The sequence below is a fragment of the Strigops habroptila genome, chromosome 1, assembly GCF_004027225.2.
Source record: "Strigops habroptila isolate Jane chromosome 1, bStrHab1.2.pri, whole genome shotgun sequence".
Classification (NCBI taxonomy): domain Eukaryota; kingdom Metazoa; phylum Chordata; class Aves; order Psittaciformes; family Psittacidae; genus Strigops; species Strigops habroptila.
Genome location: NC_044277.2, coordinates 53,862,834 through 53,879,489, shown reverse-complemented (window position 1 = coordinate 53,879,489; position 16,656 = coordinate 53,862,834). Strand labels below are relative to the sequence as shown.

At 42.3% G+C, this 16,656-nt stretch overlaps 1 protein-coding gene across 2 annotated transcripts; it reads right to left on the bottom strand.

The window, feature by feature from the left end:
• Positions 1-512: 512 nt before the first annotated feature.
• CIDEA (cell death inducing DFFA like effector a) lies at positions 513-14,583 on the bottom strand. 2 transcript variants are annotated; one of them, XM_030498634.1, is made up of 5 exons: positions 14,499-14,583; positions 10,340-10,496; positions 10,005-10,151; positions 7,920-8,101; positions 513-4,777 (listed from the first exon to the last, which is right to left on the bottom strand). In XM_030498634.1, the coding sequence occupies exons 1-5, from the start codon at positions 14,534-14,536 to the stop codon at positions 4,642-4,644; spliced, it is 660 nt and encodes a 219-aa protein (XP_030354494.1). In that variant the 5' UTR covers positions 14,537-14,583; the 3' UTR covers positions 513-4,641. The 2 variants fall into 2 exon arrangements, with proteins under 2 accessions (XP_030354494.1, XP_030354485.1); XM_030498625.1 differs by lacking the exon at positions 14,499-14,583 and adding an exon at positions 11,920-12,795.
• Positions 14,584-16,656: the final 2,073 nt, after the last annotated feature.

The window sequence follows — 16,656 nt, the reverse complement described above, 5'->3', positions numbered from 1 at the left end:
AGTGCAAGTATACAAGTATGCTGGACTGATCACACCTACATGCTACTCCTTTTGAAGACTAAGTTAATCCTGAGCTAGACAAATCTAATATTTCACAAAATTCATATTTCCCTGCAATCAAATATGTGCTACTGTAGCTTTAGATAAACAACTGCAGGGAGTTTCTGTGAGGCATTATAAGAGGTCCTTGATCCTTACAGTATTTAGTGAAAACCAGATTGCTAAAGCCTTCTATCTCCCGTAGTCAGTAGTTTGTAATCTTTTGCAGCTTTGGTAAAAGATGGAGGAAGGCCTTCCTTTTGTGTGAAAGGAAACACAGTTTGTACAGTTTCTCTGAGGCCAGAAAGTGAGTCAGCAGTAAAGAGTTAAGAATTCAGAGCCACATAATAAAGTATCCGGTTACTTCACTGCCACAGTCCAGCATTTGGATACTGTCTGTGCCAAACCACAGATCCATTAACATTCAAGATTATTTCAGGAATAGGTTATTCTGGAAATTAATAGAGACGACATCCAAAGCCACCATTTGGTTTTATTTATTCATGGACAGTGTTCTTTAAAATTGGCACAACGCATCAGAAAATATTGCCATCACTGACACAATTCTCACCCATCTCGATTTTCATAGCAAGTTAAACTACTGAGCTTGAAAATTTTGACATAGTAAAATACTATATTTTTCCTTAGCAAACTAGCAATCCTCATGATTATAAATACCTTAACTGCATATATGACAGGGTAAGGTAGAGAAAGCAGTGATAAACTCTAAACCCCATAAGGATAATAATATATAGCTGAAGTGGTATGTTAATCACATTAATACCTCCAGTAAAACTTGAGGCATCAAATCAAAAATACACTTTGTACTTTGGGTTTAAGCTTTTTTTTTTTGTTTTTACTTAAATAAGCTTGTGCCTTCAGTTCAAGTGCCATCTCAGGAAGAAGCATGCTGAAATGATTTAGAGTTACAATTCTAGTCAGTTACAAATGATCATATGTAGTTATCATCACAGTTAATATTCAGAATTACATTTCCTACAATGTTTCCTAAATTGTGAATACCTCTCTACTTACTGTACTGAAAAAACTTCCAGCTCAAAGTCTTACTTTCCTTTCTTTATCCTTCCCTTCTTTTTTGGGAAGGGATTCAGGATGTTTCCTAGAGCATATCCAAAAAGGTCTAAGGAATTTAAATCCTGCCTTTTCCTCTCCCTCTGGACAGAAGAGCTTGTAATCTTATTTTTCCTGAAATAATAGGAAGGTGCAAGAAAGCAACAACTTCATGGGTTTATGAAAGGAAGGAAATTAAGTAATGATAAATTATGCATACAAAAAACCTACAAGATTCTTCATTCTAGTCACAAAGAGAGCAACTTTGTTTTGCCTGCAGAACATGAACAGTGCCTGAGTCAACAAGATCGAGTACTTCAGTGAAAATTCCTTTTTTGGTAACTGGAGAGTATGACTTGGTGCATTGTTAGCAAGTGATGCAAAGCAACAGGCAAAAAGGGTCAGTGCAAGCAAGGAGGCAGTAAACATGTTTCACACCTTCAGCATGTCACTGCTCCCAGCCCTGACTGCAACACTAACAAGTGCAGATTAACTGAGCTTATGGAAAGAAAAATTAAAGTTAAAACTGGCAAGTAGAAAAGCTAGCTGCTTCTCTACATATCTGCAGTTAAAAGCCTGTGCTTTTAGTTTTTCTGTTTCTTGCTAGATATTGTACACCACTTGTATATAATTTGCTGAAAGATAATGCTGAAGTTGCTCTTTACTGTGTACCGCATACACAGCTTAAGTAAAAGCTGTGCCTCCTAAGCAGCCTGTGAAAAACAAAATCAAACTGGTTCCAACTCAGAGAATGATAAACTCCTCCAGTCTGATCCAAAGCCAAAACTTTATCTCTGGAAAGAAGTTGGTACAGTAGGAAATATCATCCCCCAAATACTAAGCCTGTGGCAAAACCCAAATTCAGCAGCAGTGAAGCAACTCAGGCTCCTGCAACTTCCAAGTCACTTCTCCCATTTTGAGAAAACATCAAAGCTGAGTTACTTTGTTCAGCTGTTTGCATTTTGAATCAGAGGGAGATGCTCTAAGATGGAGATTTTACAGCTCACATGACATTCAGCAGCTTAAGTTTTAACTCTTAAGCTGTCAAAGAAGCAGCTGCTTAAAAACATCGCAAATTCATAGTGAGTTAGCATTTTAGATCATGTCAGGTTCTCAGTGCCATTGGAAAGTATGAAGTGTTAGTTCTGTAACAATTGCCTCTGGCTATAGAAGGCTGGAATTTGAGATCTGCACAGTTCAGACTTGCAAAAGCTTTTGTATTACAGATGTTGAAGAGGCAATTCATACAAAGCAGTACTGAACTATGCAAGTTTGGTTGGTTGGTTGGGTTTTTTTTAACGTTGATGCTCCCACCATTAGCAGCATAAATATTCCTAGGAGCATTATATAGAGTTTGCTTTCAAGAGATCTGCTTGTTCTAATAGAATAAATGGTTCTTTAAAGCTGAAAGAATTAATGACAAAGTCCTTGCACTGCATCAGTTAAATGCAATTCCTTGATAGGGGTAGAAAGACTTTAGCCAACTATTATCACTGCAACAATCATTTGGGTGGGTGAGACGCCAAGAACAATACAGATGAAGTATTAAGCTTCATTTTAATATAACCTCTTTCTTATTACTCCCAGAATAGATTGTCTTCTTCTGAAGGAAACCTAACAGTCCTGCAAGCTACAGACATTCTTCCCTGCAAGAAATCAGGAAAGAACCCGTCCTCACCTTGCCTAGAGCAGTGTGCCCTCCCCCCTCCTCCAGCAAACAATCAGATGTAGATGGGAAACAACAGAAATCAGGAAAACTCAAGGTTTTTCTTAGCTGTCTACTTAGTTGTAATACCATTGCTGGAGAGACTGGCAGAGACCTACCAAACTTGTGTCCATCAGTACCTTTAACACTTGCCTTTCGTCACAACAGTGATTTGAAAGATGCAGCTCCAGCTGGCTAGGTCCCATCCATAAAAGGAAGGTAAAAATAAGCATATAAAGGTGGAATTTGCAGATAAAAGTGAGAGCAATATTCCCACATATAGTGAACAGACTCAGCTGACAGGTCAGAATAGATCCCACCAATCATGATGCTTGGTCTTTTCAGCCCATCTGCTCTTTTTGTAGGAGATTAGGTTTTCCTCCAACTGGCCAGTGCAGTTGATGTCCACAGTTAATGGACTCCTTTCTCAGCAGCTGCATGGCAAGCACTGCGGGGTCCACACTGGTCTTTTCCCTTTTGCTCCCATTGCCTTCTTCCCTTGCCCCGCGTGTTCATGCTGTCACCATAGCTTCTCTTCCTAGTGGCACCTACCATGAGGTCAGACACATTTACCTGTATCTGCTGCCTCCTTAACAGCTTTCAATCTTAAGCAAGACTATGACAACTTACTAAAATTTTTCACGAGCAAGCAAATGAAAAGTTCAAAAGCCACACCTATGAACAAAGCTGGGCTTTTCCCCTCCAGCAATGGGAGTTTGTATTTTAACAACATGTCTAACTGCTCATTTTCCAGTTTTCTACATTGTTGAGGAAAAGCTTGCTGAAAGCTGGTCACACTAGCCATTCACTGAAGTGTACAAAACAGTATGGAGAATTCTATTTAAGGATTAGAAAGTTTGCCCTTAATACAGCTTGTCTTGGGAGACTATAAAACTGCAAATATCCAGTTTGGAGCATATGTATGTTACACAAGAGTGCTCTCCTCAAACACAGGGGCATCAAAATCCAGCACCTCTTACTTGCACCTCAAGTACAACTTGGGATGTTGTGTCACCTTGTACCTAAACAGTAAAAACTACAGAAGTGATGATTTAACTCCCGAAGAAAGCTCAGCAGGCTGCTTGTAAGCCATATTCATGAAACTATGGTGAATTATTCAATACTTCAGGCAGAACTGGACATCAGACCCATTAAATAAATATATCAGGTTCTTCAACTTGTGTGAGCTATACTAACCTGAATTTCTTTGTAGATTTGAAGTATGAAGAGTTATGATGAAAAGTTTTTACTTGTTTTAAGGGAAGTAAGGCTAAATTTTAAGGTTCTGCTTAGTAGTTGCACTTCTCCAATTGGACTTCATTAGTCAGTCACTAAACCAGGATTAAGTTATATTGTGTAGTTCCATTATTAGCAGCAGTAAATAAATACACTTCACTCTTTTGTACCTCAATGCCAGCTGGGCACTAATACCAGCACTGTTAAGGATTAAAAACAAAAAACCCAGAGTCCCCCTCACCCCAGCCCGGTCTGTTCAGAAGGCAAGTAGACAGCCATGAAAAAATCCAACCACATTATGCTTTGATCAGTGCAAGAAACATTCCACTGGTTACAAAGCACACAAGTTTCCAAGTATTTTCCATTTCAAGTTGCTGGGGCAAATTCTCAGGTTTAAGCACCCATTCTTTTGTGGCATTAAGAGCCTGTGGACACCAAACACTTATTTTATGATCAAGGCCTACAACCATTCCCAAACGGGAAAAATGTTAGTTCACATCAGTGGATATCCCTCCTACATCATTATAATCAAATATGGACAAGAGAATGTCTTTAAACAAAAGGATCCAATATCAGAAGCGCAGCTGGGCTCACTGCTCCCTCCTTGATCTTGCACATGTGCCATCTTCATCATATTCACCCATCAACTGCAACATGTAAGTTCCAGTATAGAGAAGAAACTGTCCAGTAATTTGTGCTGCGTGGGACATCAGCTGAAGCACCTTCCTAGAAGAAAAGCCATTTGTTAACAAAAAAAGAAAAGTCACCAGCAGGATGACATTACACCTTTCTCCCCACCCACACCACCATCAGGGTGCATTAGGTAGATACACGTAAGAACTCTCTCATTCCCTTTCACTTCTAAGCTGGTCATTTTTGTATCTTCTTTATTAAAAAAAGTACTTCTGTGGCTCTTGATCAATAGAAAACTATTGACATGTTTGCACAACCAGAAAACACATTTAACAAAGCAGGCTGTCATCCTGTTAGGCATTTACCATCCTTCTGCAAAGCCATCACTCAAACTACCAGAGCACTCCCAAAGATGACTTTGCCTGGGAGCTTGGCAGCATTCCTGCATCATGAAGCCACCTCATATCTGACCTTTAGGCTATTCACTAATACAACACTGCATGTATCTCTAAGCTACAGATGAATCTAGATTAGATCTGAAGCTGAACAATCACATTACAGTGGATACCTGACAGCAAAACAGGCAAAGCCAGGCAAATAAATGCTGTCCAAGCTTCAAGCCTTAACAATTCTCAGTTCACAACGGCTTTTTTAAATATTTAATAAGTATCAACATTCAAATATATAGTACTGTGTGAGAATCAGTACAGATCCATAAACTAAGATCAGGTAAGCATCAGAAGTCTACAATATAAACTGTGGAACACCACAGGGGAATAGAGATGATAATATCTGAATGGTCATTTATTCAATTTAGCTACATCTTCCTTCCATTCTCCAAGAAACAATGGGGATATCAGTACTAAGCACTATATTCAAGCCTCAGCCCCTGAAAGTTAAGCAGGCCCTTGTGAGTATGAAGCTGACTGAAGCATTGAGGAAGTGGTATGCAAGAACCAGAACCATTCCAAAACTGGAAAGGGGTCAGTTTCTGAAGATGCAGAAACCAGATCAGCCTTCCTCTCCTGCAAAAAAGGAAGAAGATTTTCTGAATTCCTGTCTGAGGAAACATGCAGCTGTGAACTCTTTGCTGCTAATTCACTTCTCCTTTGAACTCTATTAGAGAAGACAAAGTCTTCTTCCTAAAAATTCATTTTTTCCACTATGATGAAAGAAGGTTTGCAGTCAAAATCCAATGCTTCAAAAGGGTAGAATACCCTGTACTTAGAGCCTGGGAAGCTTTTAAAAAACACTGTACCCTTATTTATGCTTCCCACACATATGCAGTTTCAGTATGTCCTTCCCTCCACCAGATAGTACAGGCCAAGGAGTTTTACAGTTGGCAAGAAAGCTGCACCTGGTACCAAGCTTTTGAACAGCTGCAGTGTGCTGCTTGCACACAAGAGCAGTTGTCACTTAAGCCACAGAGTTATTTGTTGAATTGGACATTTGATCCTTCAGTTGGACACTATGGGGAGAAACCATTAGGGGAAACGCACTAATGGGATCTAGCAGCCTTTGAGCCCCTCTCACTGATGAACAACTGCAGCATTTTAAAGTCCTTTGCACTCCACAGGCGGGCCCAGGAAGAGGGCATCAGGTCACAATTTGGAACTCATTAGCAAAGGCACTACACCAAGAACATAACATCATCTGTGTCCAATATCAACAGCAAACTGAGACAGGCCATCTCACTGTTGTGTTCATGAGTACCCAAGGTTATCTCTGTCACCCCTGTTCTTTGTTAGAAGACTATTTTCCCACCCTGACACTGGCACTTCCCTTAGAGCTCAACTCTGTAACATAACATTGCTTCCAGAAGAACTCCACAGCTACTTCAGCTGTTTGCCAGCACCACTTCTTTCTCACCAGCTGCCCTGCGTTGGCAAGGAGGCAGAACTGTCACTTCAAACTTTCCTTAGCAGTGTAAGTTCCAGTGCTGATACTTATCTCCACAGCAGATAGCCAGAGATCAGAGTTTGTTCTGGCTCAAGAGACTTGACAAACATAGGAAATAGAGGAGTGCAGCTGTTCAAGGGTAAACCTTTGCTTTGAATAAACCCTAATGAAGCCAGTTTTGCAGGTGGGCATAGCATATAACTGGATAATCACTGCAGCATGACTAGAGAGATGAGTTTCTTATACAGTCACACCAGTTATAGCCTGAAAGATTAAGCAAGGGACCAAGATTAGCATTACAATGCTTAATACCTGCATCATGAGACAAGGGACTATTTGAAGACTTCAAACTAAAGACTACATGTTGCTCAGAGGAAGAGAAAACCTCACTTACGGAATATTCAACTGTTCTGTACAGAGCAGATCTGGTCCTCAAGTATTAAAATTCAGCAACACTACACCATTGTGTCAAACAGAATTTGAAAGGTCAGGTAGAGAAATTCAGGGCTGCAGCTTCAACAGCTGTCAAAGTATGGCACCTTTGTGAAAGCGTCTGGGCTCAGAATAAGTTTTCTTCAACCACGGCAAGACGCAGCTGGTTTTGACAAGGCATAGACTTTCAACACACTGTTGAAAGCAGTGGACAGGACAGATATTATGTTGCCCCTGCCTAAGACAGCATTTCCCGACAGCCAGTTCTGCTAAACTCACAACCCATCCACCACAGATTAGTCCTGTAGGAAACATTGGTCCTTGTTAGGCTCCTAGTTTGCTTGGAGACCAGTTTGCTTAAAAACAGTGACATCAGGTGACAAATTCACATTAAGACAGCAGAGTGTCATATCTCTCCCATTTTCCTTTACCTCCACGTAGCTCAGGTAGTGAATTTAGCAGCCAGGTATTGTGAAGCCTGAGCAAGCTTTAAGACCTTTGTCATTAGATCTCAAATCCCTCTCATTTCAACCATGTGTAGTTCCCCCTTCAAAAAGTCTAATGCTTCTTCCTCAGCCTCCTGCATTATTCAAACAAGTCAAAGAAGTCTGGAGGAGTTCTCTCAGGAAAACAAAGAGGCTGTACATACACCCTTGCAGTTAATACGAGCTGATAAGGCTTTTGCCTTGGGAGAAATTTAAGATTCCACCATAAAAAGCCATACTAAGTTTTTACACATCAGCTATCCACCTTACAAAAGAAGAGTTAGCATATGTATGTAAGAATTAATGTAAGAATTAATAAAAATACTAAATTTATAAACACATCTGCTTCACAGAACCAATAAGCAATCACAGATTTTACATTAACGCACATGCCTGATCAATAGTGGAAACATACTTACCGCAATACACTTTTTGCTCCCATACATTTGATGTCATATGAGACAGAGTAGATCTCATAGAAGGTCGCCTTAATGTTCAAGCAGCCAATAAAATCCTTCGGGTGCAGCTTGTACAGATCAAACGTGATGTTAGCTACTCCCATTTTCTTCTTTTGTCTCACAGTGGCAAGTCCATTTCTTGTCTAATTTAAAGAGAGGGAGAGACAGTTTGTACCATGAGCCAGGAAACTACAGCAAGACAATCATTAACTGTGCATCTCTAGAAGCAGCTTGCTTATGCCAGTCTTGGGGCTAGTTCTTGATCAGTTCTAAACTAGAATTAAAAGCATTAGCACAGTGAAAAGTAAGTCTGTAGCTTACATAATTTTGTTCACGTCCTAACCAGGCTTCTGGGGCTATTCCAAACAGACACAGACGTCCTAGAGTGACATAGCACCTCCTGAATATTTATTTCCTGTAATACAGCTGCTTCTTCAGAGCATACTGAAGCCACAAGTAATGCCACTGGACAGTGTTCCTCCCATTTAATTATCCTGGTATGTCCCAGCTGCTAGCTGAGGCAGCACAGTTAGTCCACGCTGAAACAGGCCACCAAATAACCAGGATGACATCAGGTCCTTCCACTTAGGAAGGAACACAATATTGATGAGCCCTCTTAGATACCTGCGAAGATGACATCCGTGAAAAGTTAGGCCCTCATTTCAAATCCTGGCTCCTAATACCTCTCTTTCTTCCAACTAAAAAAGTAACATGGGCAAGGAACCACTACTGATTAGGCCTAGGGTTTAATACTGAGTTTTTAAGAGAAAAAGCAAAGGAGGAGGAGCACAGAAAGTCATCTTCCACCTTAAATCCAGCCTCCTGTATTGAAAGCAGCCCTTGTCTGCTCCAGGGCTGACAGTGATGCTTTCAGGATCTTGTTTCAAGGGAGAAAAAACAAATAAAGAAAGAAAATAGTAAAGAAGACCCATATTTACAGAGACATCTAGTGGATACATGGGATACTCTGCTCAGCACATTCCACTCAAGGTTAATGACTTGGCAGCTGCCAAGGTGTTTTTTGCATGCTAAATGAAGCAATAAAGTTGTGTAAGACTAGGCCTTTTTGTACTTGTCACCCCAGCACTCAGAAAGTGCCATGATAAGTCAGACCACATTAAACACTGTAGTATATTATTAGCCAGCAATTTTATGCCTGGTTTACTTTGGTAGTCTCTGAGCTTCAGCAACAGGGCCCCATATCAACAACAGTTTTGGACATGTAGAAGTAGTTGGTATGCTTGGTAGTGTATGCCCTCCATTAGCACCCAGAATATTTGGATAAAGCATGACGGAGCTTGTGCTGCACTCCAGATGATTTGTGAAGCTGCAGCAGCCCTCCTGCTGTCATTCAGCACATGCTAAAGGGGGGCAGCATTCAGACTTGTTCTGCTGACATGCCAGAGAGCACATAGGGCAGCCGAGGTGGAGTCATACCCTGGCTGCAACTTCTTTTCTGCTCTTGGAACTCACAGCCCAGATGCAGCACATTGAAAAGCCAGTAAGGTATCTTGGCAAAAAACGTACAAACTGCCCATGCTGCAACAGGAGACTGAGAAAAGGGAGACACACAAATAAGCCATCTATATACAGACAAAAATGGCAGGCCTGCTTACAGGTCCTCAGCCAGCTCTGCACCTGGTAGGAGAAATTTTGATGCTAGTTTTCTAGCAACAATTATTTCATGGGAAGACCATTAGGAGTTTGACTCTATTCTACTAATGTACAGATGACTATTCCCCCACAAAAACACAAATTGGACACCGAGTTGATATGATTAGAAGGCTAAAGCTAGCCAGTCTTAGTACTTCTTAAAAGATCTTGAAGCATGTAGACTAACATCAGGTTTTGATGACAACTTTTAGCTGTTTGCAAGGTTAAACACAGGCATTTTTCTAACCTTCACTAAGCCATTACTTCATTCACAAGGCAAAACCTGTTTTACATTGATACCTTGCCTTCTTTAGGGGAAGTTTTCTTCCTGTTCTCCCCACAGAAATCCTTCCATCCACTTCTATTCAAGTGAGAAAGGCAATCAACACTTACTTGTGTCCATTTCTGTCCTTTTTCTAGAACCATGAAGTGTGTATTATCATCCAGAGACTTGAAGAACTCTTCTGTGTCCACAACCGTGCCATCTTCCTCCAAAACCAGAGTAACTATTCCAGCAGATATAAGGAAGGCATCTAAAGTCTGCAAAAACCCCAGTAGATTTTTAGCATTCAAAAGAGGACCCATCCTTTCATATTAAGACTTACTTATCTGACATATTCTCCCAACTTCCGCAATAATGATTTTTAGAACAACAAGAGCCTGTGGGTTGCCTTTCTGTGATACTGTACTTCACTAAGTTTCATCCATAGTGGGGCTATTTGCCATACCTTGCTGATGAGCTCTTGCAGACTGCTTGCTACAATTCCTTTCCGGCTGCTTCGAGAGGCATTCGACACACGGAAAGGTCGCCCTGCAGGCATGAGAGGAGGGAACAGGGTCTGTTTTGTTACTGCTCCCACAGATGCTCCCATGGATACCAAAGATCTAAGACAAATAAAAATTCACCATAGTTACAAAAATAGTCGTGTCAAGTACTGCAAGGAGGACTGTTGAGTTCAATGAGGTAAGCACATTATACAAGTAATTCACAGGTCATGTTAGACCCATGGAGCTTGCTTTCAGAGCTAAACACTACATAGGCCCACAGACGTATCGTCTCCGAGCTTTCTCTTGCCAGTGACATTTGAAAACACTTCTAAAATTAAAAACATTTCAAGCAGATATGGGCCAGCTGATGTCAAGGTCATGGTTACAGTGAGGCTGACAGGTTTTAACTCTGAATTAGAAAGGCAGCAGCTCCTACTGCATTCAGCTACTTAGATCATTCTCTTTACCTGCAACATAAACACGCAATGAGATAACACACAAGAGTACTTCCAACTAATTATTTAAGATGAGTTTGCTTTAGGAAGACTGAACATATTATCCACATTTAAAACAACTAGCATTTTCATATAGTTATGCTTGTCTTCCAAACAGCTGAGGTGTTTATCTTGTAAATAATATCTACAGCATATAAAACTTCATTTAGTTTTGAAAATCACAAAATAAAACTTCTCACATATCAAAAGTCGTCAAATGAAATGAAAATTAACATTAAAGTATATAAATGTATAGTGTTGGAGCAGGCTGCCAGAAGGGCTGGAAGATTCAAACACTTTTAGAAAAAGATTTTAAATTTTCCTGGGCAATCCCATGTTTTAATAGTGACTGTTTAGGTTCCCCTAGGTAAACTGAGTGCGTAACACTGTAACTGCCTACTCCCACACCAAGGTACAGACCTGCTCCCATCTACATCTAATGACAGCTTTTGGCTGCCAAATTATATTGGTTAATTCAATAGCCAGATTGCCAAAAATCACCCTCTGAATGACACCTGGAAAGGACTGATCTCTAACAAGTCTTTTAAAGGTAGACAATATTTTGTCTTCCACACTTCTGGACTTTACCCCCTATATACTTTTTGCTCCTTAGTACTGAATTGCACAGGGTTGGGAAAAGGATGCATCCCCATTTTATTCGTCCACATATATGTGAAAGATCTTCATGTAGGAAAATCTATTCTCAGATACTTTTACAGATGGGGAGGGAGTGAACTGACAGTCTATTTTTGCAGCCAGGGTGTGAATACAGGAATTCTTGAAACAATGATGAAATGGTATAAAGTTACTCAACTAATAATGTCTCAGTCATGTATTTTGTGCAAGTCCACATTGACCAGGGAGAATAACTCTCTTTCCCAAATCTCTTATTTGGTCTTTAAGCATATTTTATGTGACGCACAGAAAGTAATTTTTGTGACTGGCCAGAGAGAGTTTCAGCAATTAATTTACTTTCTGCGATCATTCTGAACTACTTTTCTACAGAAGTTTGGGCTATTGCCTTTCCTTTGTACATCAAAATTTACCTTCCCAAAAGCTCCTCAGCATTACTGGAGCTTTCGTGTTGTGGGGTTTTTTTGGTTTTTTTTTTTACTAGAGGTCCCTGGCTTTCAACAGTTTGCATATACACCCGTGGCTGGCAGACATCTCTCTCCTTCCTGTAACAAAGCTGGTGAGGATGAGCAGTCAATACAGTTTTCAAGACACAGGCACTGTTTCAAATTAAAGAGCTAATAAGCACTTTCCTCCTGGAGAAGAGTCAAGACCTGGGAGGAAGATAAGGTGACAGAGTAGCACTGACTCTGTGCTTCAGTATATTCATTGAAGCTCCATAGACAAGGAAGCATGCTAGGACAGGGAGTGTTTGTTAATCTCTTCACTGACTAAGTTAGTAGTCCCCAATCACCCCTCTGGTCCATGGGCAGCTTCCATTCTGAATCACTTGGGTCTTTTCCTCAGATACGAAGCCTGCTCATCTACCTTGCGGCTGGTGACTCCACTTCACAGGGCTCCCTGGTGTTAGAAAGCGCAACATTCAAGATTCAAGAGACAATGCTTTCAGAGCTAGTTACATCCTGTTCCCTCTCACACATTTGAAAACCAGCACATAGAATGGTTACTTGAGTGGTATATATGACAGCACTGCCAAGATTTTTCTTTTTTTAAAGACAGAAAATACCAGTTCAATTGAACAGTTTTATTTCCCACTACTTGAGCCAAGTTGCGATTCACAAAAGACAACGCATAAGGAAAAAAGCCAAAACATACAACCCAATACAGAATGAAGAGCTTTAGGGGCACAGCTCAGGGGCAGGACTTGAGCTAACAGTGTTCACCCTCAGGCTTTAGAACAACCAACTATACAAACCATATTTTGCAACTCTGAGAAGTTTCTTCAGGATTCAAGATCAATCACCTCACACTGCTGCCTAGTTCTATCAGACATAAAAAGCCAGAGAAAAATATAACAAAACAGATTAATAAACCAGGACTTCCATTAGCTCCACCAGATGGTCACTTGACAGGAGTCCAAGTTTTAACATTGATGCCACTTCACCTGCATTTCACTAAAGCCAGTCAATATCATCTTTAAACTACATCTGCTTACAAAGCAGTGAGTCCAGGCTTCAGTGCAGGCTGAGGTTTCAGTTAATGAGAAGTACTAGGAAACAAAAGCCAATGTGATTAAAAAAAAAAAAAAAGGCCAGATAAACAGAGTGTGAACCCTTTCATTGCTGAGCCTGCTCCTGAAAGCTTGTTTTTTCTTTGTTTACACACACACACAAAGGCCACAGACTCCAACAGACCAGCCTAGGTTCAGGGCTCCTGGAAAGATCCTTTCTGCTGCAGCTGTCCTCAGAAACCAGACAAACTGACTCCTGATGCAGGGAATTCCTCTGCTAGATTTGGAGTTACCAAAATAACTTCCTATTGAAAGCTGATCAAGCTAAGTCTGGAAACAAGAGGTGGAAAGGAACATACTAAGGTACAGTCAGCTTTATGAGAAAGTCGAGTGACATGTTGGGTAGCAAAAACTCCACTGCTGTTCTATTATTCTTCAAAGTCAAAAGGATCAAGTCCTCACTCTTTCCTAAAGGAGGGATCCTATATCAGTGCAAACCACAAACATATATTTGTAATTGAAAGACCAAACACCTTCAAACTCTGGCGTCTTGTCCAGTTTGTTTTGTATAACTACCACCTGCGAGAGAGGGGCTCACAGATACTGTCCCAAGCATTCAGTGTAGTGTCCAGGCTGGTGGGACAGATGAATTAATAGCTTTAGGAGAACCAGGGGATTAAAAGCTTGCTCTGAGCCTTGTACACACATTTCCCCCTTTATCTTTGTTTGCGATATGCTTCGTATGTTTGTCTAAGAATGTGGTGCAATGGTCTTCAGCCTCACTGAAAAAAATCAGCGTTGCACAACCCATGAAACTTCGGACTATGGCACGGTTTGACTTTTAGGTTAGAGTTCACAGGCAAATGACAAATGCAGTAACAGTGAAGCAAAAATAAAAGCCAGAAATCAGTCAGGAGACTTAGGATTCAACCAGGTTGCAGACTTGGTTTCCCTGCTGAGACACTAAGTGTATGTAGAGATACCAGAACCGCAGCTAGGAATAGATCCGTTTGTGAGCGGCATACAGGCAAACCTTTCTGAACGTGGTCAGCACACCCGAAATGTTAAGCAGGGGCCAGGAGCCGTGGTCACGCTATCACCCGCGCCAGCCGCACCAGCTCCTTGCACACCAGACACCAGCTTCCCCACCGCCGAGAGGCGAACGCGTCCCAGCCATTAGCCCTCAGACAGGGGTTAAGGCTGCAAAGCTCCTGCTCGCACTGCCCTCAGAACTTTATCTGAGGCTGAACAGGCTGCGAGATCTTGCTTCTCCCACCTAGCACCCAGCACACTGAATACGCACAGGCCGGCTGTGATCAGCCCTCACACTGCGCCTGGCAACCACCCTTCGCCCCTGGACGCCGACAGTCACCCAGCCTAGGGTCTCCCGGCGCTTCCCGCGGCCAGGACCAGCGGGGAGGCAGGCGGCGACCGGCCGCCAGGGCCGGGGTGTGTGGAGTATACGGGATTCCCCTCACTCACCGCACCACCGAACCCACGTAGTCCCTCGCCACCTCCATGGCCGGGCCCGGTCCCAGCCGCGGAGCAGCGCCGGCCGCGCCGGTTAAGTGCTGTGGGCGGCGCTCCTCCCGCGGCGGGGCGGGGCGGACCCGAGACAGCCCGGCCCCCCCGGCCGCGCCCGGGACGGGGGGTGCGCTGCCGGCAGCCCGCCCCATGCAACTTGTCACGGCGGCACGGAGCCTCGGCTGGGCCGAAAGCTTGTCTCCTCAGGGCCTTGCGGTTTACCCGGGAAAGTAACAGGGAGGGCTCTGCTGCGTGTGTATGTGAGATACACGCTACGTGTTACCTAGTTACAGCTAATACAGCACCAGGGGAAGCCGATCTCGTCTGAAGCCTCTCGGCATTAGAGCAAATCAGCCCTAATCTGTTGATTTGCTCTAATGCTCCAATTAGGGTGTCTCAGCTGCTGATTTTAGAGCCTGTGAATAAGCTTACGGCCTGGATTAATGCATACAGTAGCTTCAGCTGAGGTATTTAGTGTTATTCCTACAGACGCAGAAGCAGCAATTTCTGTTCACTGAGCAGGTACAAAGGTAGTTTTTCCTGCACTAGCCTGTTTAGGGCATGAAGAGCCACCCACAGCATTTCGTTGCTCACCAGGCTTCTCTAACAGGCAGGCTGACACCGGCTGTCGTCTTCAGTCCTCAGCTTGGGATACTTATCAGCTATTAAGAAACAAACAAACAACTTTTCAATCCAGGGCAAATTGTTTTCTGGGAAGGAACCTCCTTCCCAGCCTGATGAAATAAATAACTCCTTTTTCAGAGCACGCTTAGACCAACAAACTTCCCCCTGGGAAACTGAGCCCAGGCTTTTATCTCTTTCTACTCAGGCTTAGGGCTTGCAGGTGTGTGGGGACTGTTCTCCTGTGTTAACCCATTCTTTTCCTGTTTTCTATGACATTTAGTTTTGTTACAGTTCTGCAATTTGTCACTGACAATCTATCACGGAGAGCAGGAAATAGGGAACAGTAAATAGTTCTCTGAGCACTGGACTCCAAACAGCCTGTTTTCACCTAAATTTGTATCTTGTGGTTGATTGTGGGCCACAGCTGAAGTTATTTATGCAAAGTGGCTCATTTGTAAGGAATCCTTACTAAGTGTTTATCTACTGTCAAAAAAGTTGTGTACATACTAGCTTGTCCTGGTGTGGAGGGAGGAAATAGGGAAGAAGGAGAGGATATTTTGTCAGACAGTTTGTCTCTTCCTACCTCCACCTGTGGAAGAGAAGGGAGGGTGCCACTTAGAAACCATGTAGAAATTGCAGTAACTTTAAGGATTTTTCCAAACAGGAAAGTGGAGAAGTGGAAATTTTGGTATTGCAGGAGCTTAGCTTTCCTTGGTCCCATGCCTCTTCCCGAGTTCTCTATGGAGACATGTAACCAGTGCGGTCACTGCCAGGCAACCCCCGAAGTGACACACCAGCGTAAGGCCTGCCACAGCTCTAGGATAGGGACAGCATGTTTTGCAAGGACATGCTCCTTCAGTGACATTGTGCGTCAACTTGCATGGCAGTTGTCATAACCAATACAAACGCAGCTGTTGACTGAAGAGTAACAGGAAAAATGTGTCCTTTTGAAGTCTGTCCTGATCTTTAAGAAGGGGAGGATGTTACCTGTAGTTTCACAAGCACCACTATTTCTCCCTAATTCACTAATTCAGGAAAAATCCTGAGCAAGCAGCAGTAAAACCATCAGATGAGTAATATCAGTGACACAGGAGCTGTGCACTTCGGCTAAGAAGTATCTTTGAACACCAGCAAGACAGCGTATGGATGAGATGTGTGTAGAACCTACTGCGGAAGAGTATAAAACAATAGCATGAGACATATCTAGCAGGCCAAGGCAAAGAGTGCAATCTTATAAAAAGATAAATAGGACAAGACAACATTCAGTATAAAGACAATAACTGTAAGGGGTAGGATCATCCCACTCTCTTACAGGAAGGGAAGATGAACTGTAGGTTGAGGTGAGGAGGACAGAGTACTTAGCAACACTTTGCTTAAGTCATTAAAACAGTAGTCATGCAGGGGACAAAGTACACGGCTGATGTTGAAAGGAGCGAGCACTAGAGGTGGAGTTAAATAACCAACTGTGCTAATCCCCCTTACCAAATTGCTA

Coding starts and splice junctions, on each gene's coding strand:
- CIDEA (XM_030498625.1), bottom strand. CDS start 12,017: ATGCAAACTGTTGAAAGCCAGGGACCTCTAGTAAAAAAAAAAACCAAA. Junction 10,497..11,919: donor GCTGAGGAGCTTTTGGGAAG/GTAAATTTTGAT, acceptor TATTTGTCTTAG/ATCTTTGGTATCCATGGGAG. Junction 10,152..10,339: donor TGCAAGAGCTCATCAGCAAG/GTATGGCAAATA, acceptor GGGTTTTTGCAG/ACTTTAGATGCCTTCCTTAT.